At 39.5% G+C, this 24,223-nt stretch overlaps 1 protein-coding gene across 1 annotated transcript in view; it reads right to left on the reverse strand.

Annotated features, from left to right (window-relative positions):
• Positions 1-745: 745 nt before the first annotated feature.
• Positions 746-24,223, reverse strand: part of LOC128657113 (gastrula zinc finger protein XlCGF26.1-like) — a 38,522-nt gene continuing 15,044 nt past the window's right edge. The window contains exon 5 of the mRNA XM_053711362.1: positions 746-2,188. Coding sequence (XP_053567337.1) covers positions 909-2,188 — 1,280 coding nt within the window. The 3' untranslated portion in view covers positions 746-908. The remainder of the gene's footprint in view (positions 2,189-24,223) is intronic.

Here is a 24,223-nt window from a genome sequence, read left to right on the forward strand (position 1 = left end):
TACTGATGTTCTAGCTGTGGTTGTTCTCTTTAAACCCTTGTGATTTTAAACACGTTTTAATAAATTGTTTTAACATTCATCTGAGTTCACTTCTATCTGCTCCTGTTGGAGTCTCCCATTGTGTTTATATCTAGAGCTTGATGTGAAGCACTGCAGCATGTGAGTATACAACTTACAAGTAAATTAACTCTGTAGTCTGACAGGACTTCACAATTGGCAGCATTGATCTGTTTTATTTGCAGTTAAATTAACCCTTGGAGTTCAACTGCATCATTTGTTTCTACTGAGAAGTAATCCCTGGGATCACATATGCCCTTTTGGAGTTGGCACTTAATCTCCAATTGACTTTTTTGGAATATCCTTTTTGCACTAACACATTGTTTTTGTTTGATTTATTATTGTTTGTGTCTTAACGGGTATTCATTTTCTTTTAGTGTATTTATCACATTCATAACATAAAAATCCTTTCTCTCCTTTATATATTTTCTTATATTCTGCCATTGAACTTTGATCATCCATCTGCACTGATATATGACATGGCAACATGTTTATATGTTCATTTTATGAATTGTTTGTATTGTAAGTCATTTGAAGACTATGTTCTGAAATCAAAACTTCTTTCATACATATATCATCTCAATAAAAAAAATATTTTTATATATATATATATATATATATATATATAAAAAAAAAATCTGATGTCTGATAAGATCTGATTACCAAGTAAAACATTTCCACATTCAGAACATGAAAATGCTTTCTTTCCTGTATTGATTTTCTAATGATCAATAAGAGTTGATTTTCTGGTAAAACATTTTCCACAGCCAAAACATGAAAATTCTTTCTCTCCTGTATGAATTTTCAGATAATCAATAAGATTTGATTTTCAAAAAAAATATTTCCCAAAGTCAGAACATGAAAATTCCTTTTTCTCCAGTGTGAATTTTGTGATGCCTATTAAGACATGATTTCTGAGTAAAACATTTCCCACAGTCAGAACATGAAAATGCTTTTTCTCCCGTGTGAATTTTGTGATGCATAATAAGATATGATTTCCGAGTAAAACGTTTCCCACAGACAGAACATGAAAATGCTTTCTCTCCTGTATGAATTTTCTGATGTTCAATAAGATTGGATTTCTGAGTAAAACATTTCCCACAGTCAGAACATGAAAATTCTCTCTCTCCTGTATGAATTTTCTGATGTGTAATAAGACATGATTTTAGAGTAAAACATTTCCCACAGTCAGAACATGAAAATGCTTTCTCTCCTGTATGAATTTTCTGATGTGTAATAAGAGATGATTTCTGAGTAAAACATTTCCCACATTCAGGACATGAAAATGCTTTCTCTCCTGTATGAATTTTCTGATGTGTAATAAGAGAGGATTTCTGAGGAAAACATTTCCCACAGTCAGAACATGAAAATGCTTTTTCACCTGTGTGAACTTTGTGATGCCTAATAAGATATGATTTCAAAGTAAAACATTTACCACATTCAGAACATGAAAATGCTTTCTTTCCTGTATGAATTTTCTGATGTGTAATAAGAGATAATTTCTGAGTAAAACATTTCCCACATTCAGAACATGAAAATGCTTTTTCTCCTGTGTGAACTTTGTGATGCCTAATAAGTAATGATTTCAAAGTAAAACATTTCCCACATTCAGAACATGAAAATGATTTCTCTCCTGTATGAATTTTCTGATGTGTAATAAGAGATGATTTCTGAGTAAAACATTTCCCACATTCAGAACATGAAAATGCTTTCTCTCCTGTATGAATTTTCTGATGTGTAATAAGAGATGATTTCTGAGGAAAACATTTCCCACATTCAGAACATGAAAATGCTTTTTCTCCTGTGTGAACTTTGTGATGCCTAATAAGATATGATTTCCAAGTAAAACATTTTCCACATTCAAAACATGAAAATGCTTTCTCTCCTGTATGAATTTTCTGATGATCAATAAGATCTGAATTTTGAGTAAAACATGTCCCACAGTCAGAACATGGAAATGCTTTATTTCCTGAATGAGATTTCAGATGGTCAAAAAGAAATGATTTATCTGTGAAGCATTTCCCACATTCAGAACATAAATTTCCTATGTGGTTTCTTTGTTTTTGAAGAAGACTGGAAGAAGCATCTGCACTCTGACCATGACAAGGATAACAGCAGTTTGTGAATTCACCTGTTAATAAGAAATATGAGAGTAATGTTATTTATTACTAGCATAATTATTTTATTTTGAAAACATTTTAACTGTTCTGTATAAGTATCTGCCACAAGGGTAAAAGACAGGTTATGACACCTAGACCATTTCCCAGCCTCCATGCTAAGGCTTAACGGGATAATAAACCCATATTTATTTATTTTATGATTCAGATAGAGCGTGCAATTTTAGGCACCTTTCTAAATTACTTCTATTATCAATTTTTCTTTGTTCTCTTGGTATCTTTATTTGAAAAGCAAATGCAAGCTTAGGAGCCAGCCCATTTTTGGTTCAGAACCTAGGTAGTGCTTGCTAATTGGTGGATACGTTAAACAGCTGTTTTAGCTAAAAAAATTAACAATTACCCCCTAACAGTAAACCCCCCACCCAACTAATTCCCCAAAATAAAAAAAAATAAGTCTAAAAATACCTAAGCTACCCATTGCCCCTAAAGGGGCATTTGTATGGGCATTGCCCTTAAAAGGGCAATCAGCTCTTTAGTGCCAATAAAAAAATAAAAAAAGCCCTAATCTAAAAAAAAAACACACCCAAAAAAATAAAACTGAAATAGGTACTTACAGTTTCTGAAGTCTGGAGGTGACAGTCTTCTTCCTGGTGGCTCCATCATCTTATATCTTCACCCGGAGCAAAGGCGTTGTGGATCGGTATTTCCCCAACGTGCGGATCCAGAGCAGCGGTCCTCATCCGCATGGAGGCTCTTCTTCATACGATCTCCGTTGTACACTAAAAATGTAATGGAAGGCATTCCATTGAAATCAGCCAATAGGATTAGAGCTACTGAAATCATATTGGATGTTCAAATCAGCCAATAAGATTTCAGTAGCTTTCATCCAATTGGCTGATTTCAAAATTTCAGCCAATAGGAATGCAAGGTACCCCAATATAAATGGTGTACCTTTTATTCAATCTTCAGTGTGCAGCAGACGACTGCATGAAGAGGAGCCTCCACGCCGCTGAGGACTGCCACTCCGGATCCATGCCTCGGGGAAGACCGCTCCACACCTCCGTGCCACCTTCGCTCCGGATGAAGAAAGAAGATGATGGAGCCACCTGGAAGAAGACCTTCACCACCGGACTTCAGGAACTGTGAGTACCTATTTTGTGGTTAGACTTAGGGTTTTTTTGTTTGTTTTTTTTTTAGATTAAGTTTTTTTTAATTTTTTAATGGGATTGCTCATACAAATGACCCTTTAGGGGCAATGGGTAGCTTAGTTTTTTTAGACTTAGTTTTTTTTATTTTGGGGGGTTGGTTGGGTGGGTTTTACTGTTAGGGGGTAATTGGTACAAAGGCCATTTTAAGGGCTATTGGTAGTTTAGTGTTAGTTGTTTTTTTTAGATTAGGGTTTTTTGGGCTGTAAAAGAGCTGATTGCCCTTTTAAGGGTAATGCCCATACAAATGCCACTTTAGGGGCAATGGATAGCTTAGGTTTTCTTAGTGTTATGATTTTTTATTTTGGGGGGTTGGTGGGTGGGGTTGTTTTACTTTTAGGGGGTTAGGGGGACAGTATTTTTTTCATGTAAAAGAGCTGTTTAACTTAGGGCAATGCCATACAAAAGGCCCTTTTAAGGGCTATAGGTAGTTTAGGGGGTGTTTTTATTTTGGGGGGATTTTTATTTTCATAGGGGTATTAGATTAGATTTATTTTTTATTTTTGATAATTTTGTTAATTTTTTCTGTAATTTTAGACTTTTTTATATTTTGTAATTTTAGATATTTTTTTGTAATTTAATCTTAGGTTTTATTTTTAAATTAATGTTAGAATTTTTTATTTTAATTGTAACAGTATTTTATGTAAATGGGATTAATTTAGGGGGTGTTAGGTTAGGGGGCTTAGTAATGAAATTAGTTATTTGCGTTGTAGGAGGTTGGCGGTATAGGAGTTAAAAGGTTAATTAGGTTTATTGCGATGTGGGGGTTTGGCAGTTTAAGGTTTATTGCGATGTGGGGGTTTGCAGTTTAGGGGTTAATTGTTTAATTATGTTATTTGCATTGTTTAATTTACGGATTAGGTGTTAATTACTTTATTATTTTGCGATGTGGGGGTTGGCAGTTTAGGTGTTTGTTATACTTCGTGTGGTCTGTTAGGTTTTTCTGTTATTTTGTGCAGGCGGTTGCGTGTTTTTTTTGTTAATATCTTGTGCGGGCGGTTACATGTTTTTTTTTCTTAATGCTTCGTTTGCCTACGCTGTATCCAGGTGGATTCCGAAAATGTTGGGGTGGTGAACGAATCCACCTGTAAATGTATAAACAACTGTCTTTTTCTGTATGGAGTACAGCAAGGCTGACATATTTTTTCAAAACAAAGATGCAACACAAAAATGCAGAGGTTAGCAAGTTCATTTAACTCCTGAAAAAAGTAGTTAAAGGAACAGTAAACACATTGAGATTTTATGTAAAACGTTTAGTAATGTGTAATGAAACAAATTTGCAATATATTGTATATTTTGCCAATTTTTAACGTAATTTACCTCTGAAAACTGTGAATTTTCTAATTCTCGAAACTTGAAATGCACCATACTAACTATTAAAGGCTAACCATGCTACAGCTTTCATAATTGGATATAACTTATTGCAGCTGCAAAACAATGTACTTTATATTAAAAGTATGATTGTGGCTAGCTTTGTTGTCTGCAGACCAAAGCCCAAGGGCCAGACTATGTGTGTAGTGCAAACGTTTGTGTGCAAGCGATAGTTTTTTTGCGTTCCTTTTGCACAGGTTAAATTGTACTGGTATTACAAGTTGAAAGTAAACGAGATCACAAAACAACAAAAAAGTGTCACAAAACACACCAAATATACATTACAAAGTACAGTTACACTCATAATAACACAATCTAATAAAATTATTAAAAAATGATTAAAAAATATTGCATAACAAAAGATATAAGGGCTCAGAGATATGAGATCTCAGGTTTTTGAAAAAAAAACATAATTTATGCTTACCTGATAAATTCCTTTCTTCTGTAGTGTGATCAGTCCACGGGTCATCATTACTTCTGGGATATTACTCCTCCCCAACAGGAAGTGCAAGAGGATTCACCCAGCAGAGTTGCATATAGCCCCTCCCCTCTACGTCACCCCCAGTCATTTGACCAAGGACCAACGAGAAAGGAGGAACCAAGGGTGTAGTGGTGACTGGAGTATAATTTAAAAATAATTACCTGCCTTAAAAACAGGGCGGGCCGTGGACTGATCACACTACAGAAGAAAGGAATTTATCAGGTAAGCATAAATTATGTTTTCTTCTGTTAAGTGTGATCAGTCCACGGGTCATCATTACTTCTGGGATACCAATACCAAAGCAAAAGTACACGGATGACGGGAGGGATAGGCAGGCTCTTTATACAGAAGGAACCACTGCCTGAAGAACCTTTCTCCCAAAAATAGCCTCCGAGGAAGCAAAAGTGTCAAATTTGTAAAATTTGGAAAAAGTATGAAGCGAAGACCAAGTTGCAGCCTTGCAAATCTGTTCAACAGAGGCCTCATTCTTGAAGGCCCAAGTGGAAGCCACAGCTCTAGTGGAATGAGCTGTAATTCTTTCAGGAGGCTGCTGTCCAGCAGTCTCATAGGCTAAACGTATTATGCTACGAAGCCAAAAAGAGAGAGAGGTAGCAGAAGCTTTTTGACCTCTCCTCTGACCAGAGTAAATGACAAACAGGGAAGACGTTTGTCGAAAATCTTTAGTTGCCTGTAAATAAAATTTTAGGGCACGAACTACATCCAGATTGTGCAGAAGTCGTTCCTTCTTTCAAGAAGGATTTGGACACAAGGATGGAACAACAATCTCTTGATTGATATTCCTGTTAGTGACTACCTTAGGTAAGAACCCAGGTTTAGTACGCAGAACTACCTTATCCGAGTGAAAAATCAAATAAGGAGAATCACAATGTAAGGCTGATAACTCAGAGACTCTTCGAGCCGAGGAAATAGCCATTAAAAATAGAACTTTCCAAGATAACAACTTTATATCAATGGAATGAAGGGGTTCAAACGGAACGCCCTGTAAAACATTAAGAACAAGGTTTAAACTGCATGGCGGAGCAACAGTTTTAAACACGGGCTTAATCCTGGCCAAAGCCTGACAAAAAGCCTGAACGTCTGGAACTTCTGACAGACGTTTGTGTAACAGAATGGACAGAGCTGAGATCTGTCCCTTTAATGAACTAGCAGATAAACCCTTTTCTAAACCTTCTTGTAGAAAAGACAATATCCTAGGAATCCTAACCTTACTCCAAGAGTAACCTTTGGATTCACACCAATATAGGTATTTACGCCATATTTTATGGTAAATCTTTCTGGTAACAGGTTTCCTAGCTTGTATTAAGGTGTCAATAACTGACTCAGAAAACCCACGTCTTGATAAAATCAAACGTTCAATTTCCAAGCAGTCAGCTTCAGAGAAGTTAGATTTTGATGTTTGAAAGGACCCTGTATCAGGAGGTCCTGTTTCAGAGGTAGAGACCAAGGTGGACAGGATGACATGTCCACCAGGTCTGCATACCAAGTCCTGCGTGGCCATGCAGGTGCTATCAGAATCACTGATGCTCTTTCCTGTTTGATTCTGGCAATCAATCGAGGAAGCATCGGGAAGGGTGGAAACACATAAGCCATCCTGAAGTCCCAAGGTGCCGTCAGGGCATCTATTAGGACTGCTCCTGGATCCCTGGATCTGGACCCGTACCGAGGAAGCTTGGCGTTCTGTCGAGACGCCATGAGATCTATCTCTGGTTTGCCCCAACGTCGAAGTATTTGGGCAAAGACCTCCGGATGAAGTTCCCATTCCCCCGGATGAAAAGTCTGACGACTTAAGAAATCCGCCTCCCAGTTCTCCACTCCCGGGATGTGGATTGCTGACAGGTGGCAAGAGTGAGACTCTGCCCAGTGAATTATCTTTGATACTTCCATCATTGCTAGGGAGCTTCTTGTCCCTCCCTGATGGTTGATGTAAGCTACAGTCGTGATGTTGTCCGACTGAAACCTGATGAACTCCCGAGTTGTCAACTGGGGCCAAGCCAGGAGGGCGTTGAGAACTGCTCTCAATTCCAGAATGTTTATAGGCAGGAGACTCTCCTCCTGACTCCATTGTCCCTGAGTCTTCAGAGAATTCCAGACGGCACCCCAACCTAAAAGGCTGGCGTCTGTTGTTACAATTGTCCAGTCTGGTCTGCTGAATGGCATCCCCCTGGACAGATGTGGCCGAGAAAGCCACCAAAGAAGAGAATTTCTGGTCTCTTGATCCAGGTTCAGAGAAGGGGACAAGTCTGAGTAATCCCCATTCCACTGACTTAGCATGCACAATTGCAGTGGTCTGAGGTGTAAGCGAGCAAATGGCACTATGTCCATTGCCGCTACCATTAAGCCGATTACCTCCATGCATTGAGCCACCGATGGGTGTTGAATGGAATGAAGGGTGCGGCAAGCACTTTGAAGTCTTGTTAACCTGTCCTCTGTCAGGTAAATCTTCATTTCTACAGAATCTATAAGAGTCCCCAGGAAGGGAACTCTTGTGAGTGGAACGAGTGAACTTTTCTTTTCGTTCACCTTCCATCCATGTGACCTTAGAAATGCCAGTACTAACTCTGTATGAGACTTGGCAGTTTGAAAGCTCGAAGCTTGTATCAGAATGTCGTCTAGGTACGGAGCTACCGAAATTCCCCGTGGTCTTAGTACCGCCAGAAGAGCACCTAGAACCTTTGTGAAGATTCTTGGAGCTGTAGCCAATCCGAATGGAAGAGCTACAAACTGGTAATGCCTGTCTAGAAAGGCAAACCGTAGATTCCGGTAATGATCTTTGTGAATCGGTATGTGAAGGTAAGCGTCCTTTAAGTCCATTGTGGTCATGTACTGACCTTCTTGGATCATGGGTAAAATTGTCCTGATAGTCTCCATTTTGAATGATGGAACTCTTAGGAATTTGTTTAGGATCTTTAAATCCAGGATTGGTCTGAAAGTTCCCTCTTTTTTGGGAACCACAAACAGATTTGAGTAAAACCCTTGTCCCTGTTCCGACCGTGGAACTGGATGGATTACTCCCATTAACAATAGTTCTTGTATGCAGCGTAGAAACGCTTCTTTCTTTGTTTGGTTTGTCGACAACCTTGACAGATGAAATCTCTCTCTTGGAGGAGAGTGTTTGAAGTCCAGAAGGTATCCCTGAGATATTATCTCTAGCGCCCAGGGATCCTGGACGTCTCTTGCCCAAGCCTGGGCGAAGAGAGAAAGTCTGCCCCCCACTAGATCCGATCCCGGATCGGGGGCCCTCAATTCATGCTGTTTTAGGGGCAGCAGCAGGTTTCCTGGCCTGCTTTCCCTTGTTCCAGGACTGGTTAGGTCTCCAGCCTTGTCTGTAGCGAGCACCAGATCCTTCTTGTTTTGGAGTAGTGGAAGTTGATGCTGCTCCTGCTTTGAAATTCCGAAAGGAACGAAAATTAGACTGTCTAGCCTTAGGTTTGGCTTTGTCTTGAGGTAGGGCGTGGCCCTTACCTCCTGTAATGTCAGCGATAATTTCTTTCAACCCAGGCCCAAATAAGGTCTGTCCCTTGAAAGGTATATTAAGTAATTTGGACTTAGAAGTTACATCAGCTGACCAGGATTTTAGCCACAGCGCTCTGCGCGCTTGAATGGCGAATCCGGAATTCTTAGCTGTAAGTTTAATTAAATGCACTACGGCTTCCGAAATGAATGAATTAGATAGCTTAAGTACTCTAAGCCTGTCTGAAATGTCGTCCAGCGTAGCTGAACTAAGATTGTCTTCTAGAGACTCAATCCAGAATGCCGCTGCAGCCGTGATCGGCGCAATGCATGCAAGGGGTTGCAATATAAAACCTTGTTGAACAAACATTTTCTTAAGGTAACCCTCTAATTTTTTATCCATTGGATCTGAAAAGGCACAGCTATCCTCTACCGGGATAGTGGTACGTTTAGCTAAAGTAGAAACTGCTCCCTCCACCTTAGGGACCGTTTGCCATAAATCCCGTGTGGTGGTGTCTATTGGAAACATCTTTCTAAATATCGGAGGGGGTGAGAACGGCACACCGGGTCTATCCCACTCCTTAGTAATAATTTCAGTTAGTCTTTTAGGTATAGGAAAAACGTCAGTACTTGTTGGTACAGCAAAATATTTATCCAACCTACACATTTTCTCAGGTATTGCAACTGTGTTACAATCATTCAGGGCCGCTAACACCTCCCCTAGTAAAACACGGAGGTTTTCCAGCTTAAATTTAAAATTTGAAATATCTGAATCCAATCTGTTTGGATCAGAACCGTCAGCCGCAGAATGAAGCTCTCCGTCCTCATGCTCTGCAAGTTGTGACGCAGTATCTGACATGGCCCTAACGTTATCAGCGCACTCTGTTCTCACCCCAGAGTGATCACGCTTGCCCCTTAGTTCTGGTAATTTAGCCAAAACCTCAGTCATAACAGTAGCCATATCTTGTAATGTTATTTGTAATGGCCGCCCCGATGTACTTGGCGTCGCCATATCGCGCACGTCCCGAGCGGGAGATGCAGGTACTGTCACGTGAGGCGAGTTAGTCGGCATAACTCTCCCCTCGTTGTTTGGTGAAATTTGTTCAATTTGTACAGATTGACTTTTATTTAATGTAGCATCAATACAGTTAGTACATAAATTTCTATTGGGCTCCACCTTGGCGTTAGTACAAATAGTACAGGTCTCATCTTCTGAATCAGACATGTTTAACAAACTAGCAAATAAACTTGCAATTTGGAAATACTATACAATTAAAACACAATGAAAAAACGAACTGTGCTTGAAAAGCACTGAATATATATAACAGATGAAATCAATCAGCTTTGTAAAACAAAAAGCAATTTAGCAAAGGCTTGTACCCAGTAGCAAGAAATAACTAACCCTGAGGCATAAAAAAGTTAAAGAATAAACGTTTTTTATCACAGTCAACTACAATCTTACAGCTCTGTTGGATTACTTCCCTCAAATTAGCATTGAAGATCCCTGGGTTCAGTAGAGATAAACCGGAACATGCAGGACAAAAACAATAAGCTTTTGACTGAAATTTTTGATGCGTAGTAAAAGCGCCAAAAAAAGGTCCCACCCCCTCACACACAACAGTGAGAGAGATTAAAACTGTCATAATTAGATCCAGCAACTGCCAAGTGGAAAAATAGTGCCCAAACATTTTCTTCACCCAGTACCTCAGAAAATGAAAATGATTTTACATTCCAGCAAAAACGTTTAACATAATTAAGAGTTATTAAAAAGCCTGTTGCTAGTCCCTGCAAAATAGGCTAAGTTTTATGTACACAGTGTAATTCCAGTGAAGTACCATTCACCAGAATACTAAAATGTAAATTATACATACATGATATATAATGTCGGTATGGCAGGATTTTCTCAGCAATTCCATTGTTAGAAAATAAAAACTGCTACATACCTCTTTGCAGAATAAACTGCCCGCTGTCCCCTGATCTGAAGTTTACCTCTCCTCAGATGGCCGAGAAACAGCAATATGATCTTAACAACTCCGGCTAAAATCATAGTAAAAACTCTGGTAGATTCTTCTTCAAACTCTACCAGAGAAGGAATAACACACTCCGGTGCTATTAAAAAATAACAAACTTTTGATTGAAGAAATAAACTAAATAAAATCACCATAGTCCTCTCACACATCCTATCTAGTCGTTGGGTGCAAGAGAATGACTGGGGGTGACGTAGAGGGGAGGGGCTATATGCAACTCTGCTGGGTGAATCCTCTTGCACTTCCTGTTGGGGAGGAGTAATATCCCAGAAGTAATGATGACCCGTGGACTGATCACACTTAACAGAAGAAAGGCAGACAAAAAGCTTTAACATTGAGATATATACATATACATGTCTAAAGAGATATATATACACACACACACACACACACACATATATATATATATATATATATATATGTCTATTTGGTGTCTATATGTATTTACAGATGTACAGTGGGTTTTGAAAATAATCACCCCCCTAGAAAATAATCACATTTTGTTGCTTTGCAGCCTGAAATTAAGACAGACACAGTTTTTGTTTATCCAGTTGTAATTACTCAGTGCAACTTATAACATCCAAGTGAAGGATATAGCACCAACATGTCAGGCAAAAATAAAGGCAATTCAAAAACAGAATCACTGAGTTGGAAAAAGGATCACCCCCTCCTAAAATTATATTTAAATTCAATCAGGTGTAGCTAATAACCTTCTCAATGGCACACACAAAGCCATTTTACCTTCAACTGTGATCAGCTGTGAGCATATTGATTAGCTCAGCATGAAAAGAGCTTTCCTGGAGCCTCTCATTCCCTGGAAGTGCAACTTAAGCAAACAATCAACTATGGGTGACAAGGCACTGTCAAAGGATCTCTAGGATAATGTTGTGGACAGGCACAAGTCAGGAGATGGATACAAGAAAACATCAAATGCTTTATCAATGCCAAGAAGCACAGTGACGTCTATTATTAAGAAGTAGAAGGTATTTGATACTAGATTTAAAAGTGTATATGAGCACTTTACAGCTAAAGGGTACGGTCTATATATATCTGTCTAATTGGCAGTGGTATATACCATAATACTTACTTAAAAACAAAAAGAAAGCAAAAATTTGGTTCTTTAAATTGCAAAAACATATATATATATGAAAGTTTAATATTCACAAGAATTTTATAAATTATAAAAAATGACTGGTCATATCCTAAACATATATATATAAATCAAAGATATATCACTTGCATAAAAAACCTTAATGTAATTAAAACTTATCAAAAGGCTCACTGCATATTCTTATATCCACAGTATAAGGAAACAAGCACCTATGGTGTGAAGAACAACTTTGGGAAGTCCTTAATGCTTTTTCAACGTTAGTGTTCTGTATACAATGTGTCTATTCTTTGATGATATTGTTAACACTTTGTTTTTTTTTATTAAACTTTGCCCAATTTATGTTATTGCTCCAGTAACGCTCAAGTGATAGATACGTTTGTTCAAAGACAACTGTGTATTAGTCCAAACTGCCAGTGGTGATGCTAGCATCACACATACAGGCTTATACACCCCTTTATGTGCCTACCTTATAGACTGGACCGGCTCCCTGGATCTCTGTAGTAGCTTACTATGTTAGCCGTTCAGATGAGCCTCGGCACCGGTGTCTGCAAAGCCCTGTATGGTAGCTAGCCTATTCCCCGCTTCTCCCTGAAGCTCCTTGTCTGATGTTGTTGGTGTTTCCGTATTTGGGCAGCTAATCAATGGTTTGGGCAGCTAATCAATGAAGGATAGATGTAGTTTCTGTTGAATCCCTACTCTGTGCAGTTTTTAAAAATAGTTATATTTAATCTTGTGCAATCCTCCATTTATAAAAGAGATCCTTTCTTAAAATATGCCATCAACGCATTTCACCGTTACCACAGCTTTATCAAGATGGTTATTGGATATAATAAACATCTTTTTATATACACATCTTAATAGGTGATTGGATGGATCTTTTTTCTTTTCAATATAATCTGTGAAGGTGGTATTATTTAAGGTGGTATCCATTTTTACTGTGGACATATACCATTATAAAACTTACTATGAACAAATAAATGTGAAATCAAATGTATGGAATCTATATTCTAATAACATGTTAGGCTAAAATTAATTGCAGTAATCTTAACTAAGTCACACCAAGTATATTGTTACGTTTGATAGAAGCATATTAAAATTATTTGCATGTATTAAGGCATATTCAGGATAACCATTGTTTAAATAGTGTTGAACAAATACAGCTAAATCAAGTGCCATATTCTGTATCAAATACTTGTATTATCATATTCTATATACAGGTAGCCCTCAGTTTACGCCGGGGGTTAGGTTCCAGGATGAATGGTTGTAAATTGAAACCGTTGTAAATTGAAACCCAGTTTATATGTAAGTCAATGGGAAGTGAGGGAGTTAGGTTCCAGGCCCCTCCCAAAATTGTCATAAGTAACACCTAATACATTATTTTTAAAGCTTTGAAATTAAGACTTTAAATGCTAAACAGCATTATAAACCTAATAATATAGATTGTATCATCATCAAACTAAGTTTAATGAACAAAAACGTTTTTTTACTTGCATTTATCTGCAAGCAGTTCTCTGAATTGTTAGCATGTTAGATAATATTGGGTCTGCATCTATTCTATGCATTTCAATCTGCAGTGATTAATAAGCAGTTAGGCACACTCACCTGAAGCTGCTGGACAGGAAGATAATAGGGAAGTGCCTGCTAAATTTTGCTCGATAGATCTGGTCTGATCTGTGTACACAGATCAATTTAAGGCTGTTAAGTTGCATAACTTTGCTGCAAAACAAGCAGACAGCTCCACCTACTGGCTATTTTAATTAGTGCATTGCTTTCCAAAAGCTTTTCAATAGCAGTCACATGACTGAAAAAAAAGGTTGTTATTCTGAAATGGCGCAAATTGAACCGGCGTAAACCAAGGGCCACCTGTATATATATTTCTGCCAACAGTGCAATAAAGTTTACTAATCATACATTCAAGGAGCCTTCTTTAGATTACATAGTATTGTCATGAGCGCTTCCGTTCATCGCCGTGTCGCCGCGGCTCCCGGAACTCCTCTGTGTCTCTGACGTCATGTTGCTTAGCAACATGACGCTTTCTCTCACACCCCTCTGATGACGGTTACGCTCCTGCCCTTTAAATCTCGGCGGGAGATCTGAATCTGGGCCCGTTTGTTTGTTTCCCTGGATTGTGAGTACCATATCAGTTTTATTCTTCTGTGTACCGACTTCTGCCTGCCTGACCAAGCCTCTTGCCTAATCCCTACTTGCTGATATTTGGACATTGACTTCTGCCTGCCTGACCTTGCCTGTAGCTATTACCCTTTTGCTGACACTTGGATGCCGACTTCTGCTTGCCTGACCCTGTCTTTTGCCTATACCTTTTGCTGATATTTGGATGCCGACTTCTGCCTGCCTGACCTTGCTTTGGCCTTTACCTTTAAACCTATTCTTTGTTAAACAAGACCTGCTTAAAAGGGACATTTACTTTTACAAGCTGCAAAAGAGAACTTTGCCTTTCTGTTTGTTATACACCTGCTTAAAAGGGACATTTACTTTTACAAGCTGCAAAAGAGAACTTTGCCTTTCTGTTTGTTATAAACCTGCTTAAAGGGACATTATACTTTTACAAGCTGCAAAAGAGAACTTTGCCTTTCTGTTTGTTATACACCTGCTTAAAAGGGACATTTACTTTTACAAGCTGCAAAAGAGAACTTTGCCTTTCTGTTTGTTATAAACCTGCTTAAAGGGACATTATACTTTTACAAGCTGCAAAAGAGAACTTTTCCTTTGTTTTACAAGCCTGCTAAAGAGGACCTTTTTCAGAAGTTTCAAAGTAAGAGCATTTCCTTTTTGTTCTTTGTACTACTTAAAGGGACGTTTTATCCTTTGTGGCTTTCCTGCATTCTGGAACAATATTCATTTTTGTTATCTTCTAATCTGCTTCCTAAGTGGGTCACGTCCTGGATATTTCTCAGTGTGCTAGCGTGTGCTTTCAATTCACGCTAGCAGTTGGGTTACATCCCGGATTGATTCCAGAGCGGCTGACATTACAAACGGGCCATAAAAATGGACCCCACTGAATTATCTATGGCCGTGGCTCACCAGGGACAGCTCTTGGGTTCTCATGCCACTCACTTGCAGTCTCTGGACACTAAACTTGATCAAATTACTGCTCTATTACAAAATTTGGTTGCTACCGCACCTCCCAATCCTAATCCCAATCCAAATCCGATTGAGGCACTACCTCCTCCGATTCCTAACAATCAGTCTCAGGTACAACTAAGTCCCAGGATTCCTCTTCCGGATAAATATGATGGGAATCCTGAAGAATGTAGAGGCTTTTTGAATCAATGCCGTCTTCATTTCCGAAATAGCCCTACTCTCTTTGCTACTGCCTCTTCTAGAATCACGTTTCTTATTTCCTTAATGAAAGGAAAAGCCTTGGCTTGGGTGTCACCTTTGCTAGAAAAGAATGATCCTATACTGTTGGATGTTGATACATTTCTATCTACATTCTCAAACGTATTCGATAAACCTGGAAGGTCATCCGCTGCTGAAGCAACTCTCCTGGATTTACGTCAAGGAAATCAACCAGTCTCTCAATATGCAATTGAGTTCCGCACCCTTGCCTCTGAAACCACTTGGAATCAGGGAGCACTCAGAGCCGCTTTCCGTAAAGGACTTTCTGAGCGTCTCAAGGATGAATTGGTGTATCGTGAACTTCCAGAGTCCTTAGAAGCCTTAATAAATCTCTGTATCTGTCTCGACGCCAGGTTTCGTGAACGCCAACAAGAAAAGGATAGAACACAGAGGACTGCCACTCGAACTCCTTTTCGTTTAGCTCCTCGTTTTTCTAGTCCAGTCACTCCAGCCTCTCCTACTACTGATCAGGCTGAACCCATGGAAGTAGGAAGTATAAAATTAACTGAGACTGAACGCTTAAGAAGACGGACTCTTGGCTTATGTCTGTACTGTGGCCTTAAAGGACATTTATTAAGGGATTGTCCTACTAGGCCAGTAAAAGCCAGGGCTTAACTCTAGTCCAGGGAACTGAGTTAAGCCAAAATAGTGGTCATTCCCTATACAAGAAACTCTTTGTTCCAGTAACTCTTCTAATTGGACAAAAGAAGATCTATACCCAAGCCCTAATTGATTCTGGTGCTGGAGGTGTGTTCATTGACTCTACATTTGTTTCTACTCATTCTATACCCTTACTAAAGAAGGAGTATTCCATTTCAGTCTCTACGGTCAGTGGAGATCCTTTGGGTTCTGGATACATTCAGTTTTCTACTCAACCCTTAATCCTCACCGTAGGAATACTTCATTCTGAGACAATTTGTTTCGATGTCATTCCCACTCCGCAATTTCCCATTATCTTGGGATTACCCTGGCTCCAGATTCACAATCCCATTTTTTCTTGGACTTTCGGTGAACTCACTTCCTGGGGATCTACATGCCAGACTAAATGTCTTCAAGAGATTACTAAGTTACCACTCACTATTGCTCTCACAGTTGAAACTCCGGAATCCTTACCTATGCATTACCATGACTTTGTGGATGTCTTCTCCAAAAAAGAAGCGGAACGTCTTCCTCCTCATCGCCCTTTTGATTGTCCCATTGACCTCCTTCCTGGGGCTGCCTATCCTCGAGGCAAAACATATCCACTTTCTAAACCAGAAAACATGGCTCTGGAAGAATATATAAAAGACAATCTGGCTAGAGGATTTATTCGACCCTCCTCTTCCCCTGTAGGGGCTGGTTTCTTTTTTGTGGGAAAAAAGGATGGCGGATTAAGACCCTGTATTGATTATCGTGGATTGAATCAGATTACCATCAAGAACAGTTATCCTCTGCCCCTTATTCCTGAACTTTTTACTTATCTTCAGGGAGCCACCATTTTCACCAAACTCGACCTACGTGGTGCATACAACTTGATCCGTATACGCAAAGGAGATGAGTGGAAGACTGCCTTTAACACTCGATTTGGGCATTATGAATATTTGGTCATGCCCTTTGGGCTATGCAATGCTCCGGCGGTTTTCCAGCATTTTGTAAATGAGATCTTTCGTGATTTTTTGAATATTTTTGTTATCATATACCTGGACGACATCTTAATTTTTTCTCAGAACCACCAAGATCATGTGCACCACGTCAAGAAAGTACTTCAACGTCTAAGAGAATTCCATCTGTTTGCTAAACTGGAGAAATGTTCTTTCCATCAAAAAATCATACCCTTTCTGGGTTATGTAATATCGGCATCTGGATTCGAAATGGACCCTACTAAACTTTCTGCCATTTTGGATTGGCCTAGACCTGATTCTTTGAAGGCTTTACAACGTTTCCTAGGCTTCGCCAATTATTACAGAAAGTTCATCAAGAATTTTGCTACTATTACTTCTCCTCTTACTTCTCTCACAAGAAAAGGACAAAACTGTAAAGTATGGCCGTCTGAGGCTATAGAAGCTTTTGAATCTCTCAAAGAAGCTTTTTCCTCAGCTCCTATCCTTCGTCATCCAAATCCTGAGTTTCAATTTATTCTGGAGGTGGATGCTTCCTCTGTTGCTGCTGGAGCGGTTCTGTCTCAACGAATACCAGAGACTGGAAGGATTCATCCTGTTGCTTTTTTCTCTAAAAAATTCACTCCTTCCGAATTTAACTATGACGTAGGGAATAAAGAGTTGCTTGCCATCAAGATGGCATTGGATGAATGGAGACATTGGCTGGAAGGTACTTCTTTGCCATTTACTATACTTACTGATCATAAGAACCTTCTGTATCTCCAAACAGCCAAACGACTAAATTCCAGGCAAGCACGCTGGTCCTTATTCTTCTCTCGGTTTCACTATAATTTGTCTTACATACCTGGTTCAAAAAATATTAAAGCAGACGCACTTTCCAGACAATTTCAAGATACCCCAGTTCCTGAGTCTGGTACCATTCTCCAACCTCATGAAGTCATTGCCCAGTTAACAACTTCTTGGTTACAAGAATTACAGTCCGCTCAAGAGCGTCTTCCTTTGTCCTGTAAACCTCCCAATGGTTTACTCTTTGTTCCTGAACGCCTTCGTTCCAAGATTTTATTTTGGGCTCATGATAGTCCCCTTTCTGGACATCCTGGCATCAGTATTACCACTCGAAACCTCAAACAACATGTCTGGTGGCCTACACTCTCTCAAGATGTGAAGGATTACGTCTCAGTATGCACACAATGTGCCATGAACAAAACTCCACGCCAACTTCCTTCAGGATTACTCCAACCATTGCCTATACCTCACCAGCCTTGGACTCATGTATCCATGGACTTTATTACCGATCTTCCCTTGTCCACTGGGAACAATACTATCTGGGTGGTGGTCGACAGGTTCACTAAGACGGCTCATTTTGTACCCTTGCCAGGATTACCATCTGCCAAAAGACTCTCTGAACTTTTTATTCTACATATTGTAAGAATCCATGGATTTCCTCTTGATATTGTTTCAGATAGAGGGGTACAATTCGTTTCTCGATTTTGGAGGTCACTTTGTAAACATTTTGGTACTACTATATCTCTCTCTACTTCTCACCACCCACAATCGAATGGTCAGACTGAAAGAGTAAACCAGTGTCTTGAAACATATCTTAGACATTATGTGGATCATTATCATTCTAACTGGACTTCTTACCTTCCTTTGGCTGAATTGGCCCATAATGCCCGGTACAATTCCTCCCTTCAGACTTCTCCTTTTCATGCAGCTTACGGATATCAGCCTAGGACGTTCCCTTTGCATACTTCCTCCACAGTGAATCCTGCTTCTGATCTTACAGCCCGAAGATTAACTCGACATTGGCAGAAGATACATCGTATTCTTTCTGTAACTTCTAGACGTTACAAGTTCTTTTCGGATCTTCGACGGAAAAAGGCTCCCAAATATCGCCCTGGTGATAAAGTTTGGATTTCCTCTCGATTTCTTCGCCTGAAACAACCTTCTAACAAATTGGGACCACGATATGTGGGTCCTTTCCGAATACTGGGTCAGGTATGTTCCACTGCTTATCGGGTAGCTTTACCCAAGTCTCTCAAAGTCCATCCGGTATTCCATGTTTCTCTTTTAAAACCTGTGATGATTAACAGGTATTCTAAGCCTTTTTCTAAACCTCCACCGTTATTGGTGCATGGACATCCTGAGTTTGAGATCAGCCATATTCTAGATTCCAAATTGCGGGGCAAGAAATTGTATTATCTCATTCATTGGAAGGGTTATCCAGTCACGGAACGTTCTTGGGAACCTGCTCATCAAGTAAATGCTCCAATATTGGTCAAGACCTTCCACAAGACTCATCCTGATAGACCTGGTCCTGTCCCCCGGAGGGGTCCTTGAGGAGGGGGTGCTGTCATGAGCGCTTCCGTTCATCGCCGTGTCGCCGCGGCTCCCGGAACTCCTCTGTGTCTCTGACGTCATGTTGCTTAGCAACATGACGCTTTCTCTCACACCCCTCTGATGACGGTTACGCTCCTGCCCTTTAAATCTCGGCGGGAGATCTGAATCTGGGCCCGTTTGTTTGTTTCCCTGGATTGTGAGTACCATATCAGTTTTATTCTTCTGTGTACCGACTTCTGCCTGCCTGACCAAGCCTCTTGCCTAATCCCTACTTGCTGATATTTGGACATTGACTTCTGCCTGCCTGACCTTGCCTGTAGCTATTACCCTTTTGCTGACACTTGGATGCCGACTTCTGCTTGCCTGACCCTGTCTTTTGCCTATACCTTTTGCTGATATTTGGATGCCGACTTCTGCCTGCCTGACCTTGCTTTGGCCTTTACCTTTAAACCTATTCTTTGTTAAACAAGACCTGCTTAAAAGGGACATTTACTTTTACAAGCTGCAAAAGAGAACTTTGCCTTTCTGTTTGTTATACACCTGCTTAAAAGGGACATTTACTTTTACAAGCTGCAAAAGAGAACTTTGCCTTTCTGTTTGTTATAAACCTGCTTAAAGGGACATTATACTTTTACAAGCTGCAAAAGAGAACTTTGCCTTTCTGTTTGTTATACACCTGCTTAAAAGGGACATTTACTTTTACAAGCTGCAAAAGAGAACTTTGCCTTTCTGTTTGTTATAAACCTGCTTAAAGGGACATTATACTTTTACAAGCTGCAAAAGAGAACTTTTCCTTTGTTTTACAAGCCTGCTAAAGAGGACCTTTTTCAGAAGTTTCAAAGTAAGAGCATTTCCTTTTTGTTCTTTGTACTACTTAAAGGGACGTTTTATCCTTTGTGGCTTTCCTGCATTCTGGAACAATATTCATTTTTGTTATCTTCTAATCTGCTTCCTAAGTGGGTCACGTCCTGGATATTTCTCAGTGTGCTAGCGTGTGCTTTCAATTCACGCTAGCAGTTGGGTTACATCCCGGATTGATTCCAGAGCGGCTGACAAGTATTATCCATGACGGGTCCCTGTACATAACTATACTGTCATACATAGTAGACAGTTCATAAATTAGCCACTAAAATAGTGTAAATCGATAATGTTACTGTGTACCATGAATTTAGACTAGCCATGTAGCCAGGCTATACTATTATATATTAATCCAAAATAGGGTTTAGGTCCAGTTCAGAGTTAAGGCCAAGTGGAAATAGGGTGCCCATATCATAAATCATTTGTGCTTCTTTTAATAATAAGGCCTAGATTTGGAGTTTGGCGGTAGCCGTGAAAACCAGCGTTAGAGGCTCCTAACGCTGGTTTTAGGCTACCGCCGGTATTTGGAGTCAGTCAGGAAAGGGTCTAACGCTCACTTTTCAGCCGCGACTTTTCCATACCGCAGATCCCCTTACGTCAATTGCGTATCCTATCTTTTCAATGGGATCTTTCTAACTCCGGTATTTAGAGTCGTGTCTGAAGTGAGCATTAGAATTCTAACGACAAAACTCCAGCCGCAGAAAAAAGTCAGTAGTTAAGAGCTTTCTGGGCTAACGCCGGTTTATAAAGCTCTTAACTACTGTGCTCTAAAGTACACTAACACCCATAAACTACCTATGTACCCCTAAACCGAGGTCCCCCCACATCGCCGCCACTCGATTCAATTTTTTTAACCCCTAATCTGCCGACCGCCAACTACGTTATACTTATGTACCCCTAATCTGCTGCCCCTAACACCGCCGACCCCTATATTATATTTATTAACCTCTAACCTGCCCCCCACAACGTCGCCGCCACTTACCTACAATAATTAACCCCTAATCTGCCGACCGCAAAGAGCCACCACCTACATTATAGCTATGTACCCCTAATCTGCTGCCCCTAACACCGCCGACCCCTATATTATATTTATTAACCCCTAATCTGCCCCCCTCAACGTCGCCTCCACCTGCCTACACTTATTAACCCCTAATCTGCCGAGCGGATCTCACCGCTACTATAATAAAGTTATTAACCCCTAATCCGCCTCACTCCCGCCTCAATAACCCTATAATAAATAGTATTAACCCCTAATCTGCCCTCCCTAACATCGCCGACACCTAACTTCAATTATTAACCCCTAATCTGCCGACCGAATCTCGCCGCTATTCTAATAAATGTATTAACCCCTAAAGCTAAGTCTAACCCTAACACTAACACCCCCCTAAATTAAATATAATTTAAATCTAACGAAATAAATTAACTCTTATTAAAGAAATTATTCCTATTTAAAACTAAATACTTACCTGTAAAATAAACCCTAATATAGCTACAATATAAATTATAATTATATTATAGCTATTTTAGGATTTATATTTATTTTACAGGTAACTTTGTATTTATTTTAACCAGGTACAATAGCTATTAAATAGTTAAGAACTATTTAATAGCTACCTAGTTAAAATAATTACAAAATTACCTGTAAAATAAATCCTAACCTAAGTTACAATTAAACCTAACACTACACTATCAATAAATGAATTAAATAAAATACCTACAATTACCTACAATTAAACCTAACACTACACTATCAATAAATTAATTAAATACAATATCTACAAATAAATACAATGAAATAAACTAACTAAAGTACAAAAAATAAAAAAGAACTAAGTTACAAAAAATAAAAAAATATTTACAAACATAAGAAAAATATTACAACAATTTTAAACTAATTACACCTACTCTAAGCCCCCTAATAAAATAACAAAGCCCCCCAAAATAAAAAATGCCCTACCCTATTCTAAATTACAAAAGTTCAAAGCTCTTTTACCTTACCAGCCCTGAACAGGGCCCTTTGTGGGGCATGCCCCAAGAAATTCAGCTCTTTTTCCTGTAAAAAAACACATACAATACCCCCCCCAACATTACAACCCACCACCCACATACCCCTAATCTAACCCAAACCTCCCTTAAATAAACCTAACACTAAGCTCCTGAAGATCTTCCTACCTTGTCTTCACCTCACCGGGTATCACACCGATCCGTCCTGGCTCCGATATCTTCATCTAAGCCCAAGCGGGGGCTAGACATCCATCATCCGACGGCTGAAGAAGTCCAGAAGAGGCTCCAAAGTCTTCATCCTATCCGGGAAGAAGAGTAGATCCGGACCGGCAACCATCTTCTTCCAAGCGGCATCTTCTATCTTCATCCGATGAGGACCGGCTCCATCTTGAAGACCTCCACCGCGGACCCATCTTCTTCCGACGACGACTTCCCGACGAATGACGGTTCCTTTAAGGGACGTCATCCAAGATGGCGTCCCTCGAATTCCGATTGGCTGATAGGATTCTATCAGCCAATCGGAATTAAGGTAGGAAAATTCTGATTGGCTGATGGAATCAGCCAATCAGAATCAAGTTCAATCCGATTGGCTGATCCGATCAGCCAATCAGATTGAGCTTGCATTCTATTGGCTGATCGGAACAGCCAATAGAATGTGAGCTCAATCTGATTGGCTGATTGAATCAGCCAATCGGATTGAACTTGATTCTGATTGGCTGATTCCATCAGACAATCAGAATTTTCCTACCTTAATTCCGATTGGCTGATAGAATCCTATCAGCCAATCGGAATTCGAGGGACGCCATCTTGGATGACGTCCCTTAAAGGAACCGTCATTCGTCGGGAAGTCGTCGTCGGAAGAAGATGGGTCCGCGGTGGAGGTCTTCAAGATGGAGCCGGTCCTCATCGGATGAAGATAGAAGATGCCGCTTGGAAGAAGATGGTTGCCGGTCCGGATCTACTCTTCTTCCCGGATAGGATGAAGACTTTGGAGCCTCTTCTGGACTTCTTCAGCCGTCGGATGATGGATGTCTAGCCCCCGCTTGGGCTTAGATGAAGATATCGGAGCCAGGACGGATCGGTGTGTTACCCGGTGAGGTGAAGACAAGGTAGGAAGATCTTCAGGGGCTTAGTGTTAGGTTTATTTAAGGGGGGTTTGGGTTAGATTAGGGGTATGTGGGTGGTGGGTTGTAATGTTGGGGGGGGGTATTGTATGTGTTTTTTTACAGGAAAAAGAGCTGAATTTCTTGGGGCATGCCCCGCAAAGGGCCCTGTTCAGGGCTGGTAAGGTAAAAGAGCTTTGAACTTTTGTAATTTAGAATAGGGTAGGGCATTTTTTATTTTGGGGGGCTTTGTTATTTTATTAGGGGGCTTAGAGTAGGTGTAATTAGTTTAAAATTGTTGTAATATTTTTCTTATGTTTGTAAATATTTTTTTATTTTTTGTAACTTAGTTCTTTTTTATTTTTTGTACTTTAGTTAGTTTATTTCATTGTAGTTATTTGTAGGTATTGTATTTAATTAATTTATTGATAGTGTAATGTTAGGTTTAATTGTAGGTAATTGTAGGTATTTTATTTAATTTATTTATTGATAGTTTAGTGTTAGGTTTAATTGTAACTTAGGTTAGGATTTATTTTACAGGTAATTTTGTAATTATTTTAACTATTTTAGCTATTAAATAGTTCTTAACTATTTAATAGCTATTGTACCTGGTTAAAATAAATACAAAGTTACCTGTAAAATAAATATTAATCCTAAAATAGCTATAATATAATTATAATTTATATTGTAGCTATATTAGGATTTATTTTACAGGTAAGTATTTAGCTTTAAATAGGAATAATTTATTTAATAAGAGTTAATTAATTTCGTTAGATTTAAATTATATTTAAGTTAGGGGGGGTGTTAGTGTTAGACTTAGCTTTAGGGGTTAATACATTTATTAGAATAGCGGTGAGCTCCAGTCGGCAGATTAGGGGTTAATGTTTGAAGTTAGGTGTCGGCGATGTTAGGGAGGGCAGATTAGGGGTTAATACTATTTATTATAGGGTTAGTGAGGCGGATTAGGGGTTAATAACTTTATTATAATAGCGGTGCGGTCCGGTCGGCAGATTAGGGGTTAATAAGTGTAGGCAGGTGGAGGCGACGTTGTGGGCGGCAGATTAGGGGTTAATAAATATAATATAGGGGTCGCCGGTCTTAGGGACAGCAGATTAGGGGT

Source organism: Bombina bombina, chromosome 4 (genome assembly GCF_027579735.1).
Source record: "Bombina bombina isolate aBomBom1 chromosome 4, aBomBom1.pri, whole genome shotgun sequence".
Classification (NCBI taxonomy): Eukaryota; Metazoa; Chordata; class Amphibia; order Anura; family Bombinatoridae; genus Bombina; species Bombina bombina.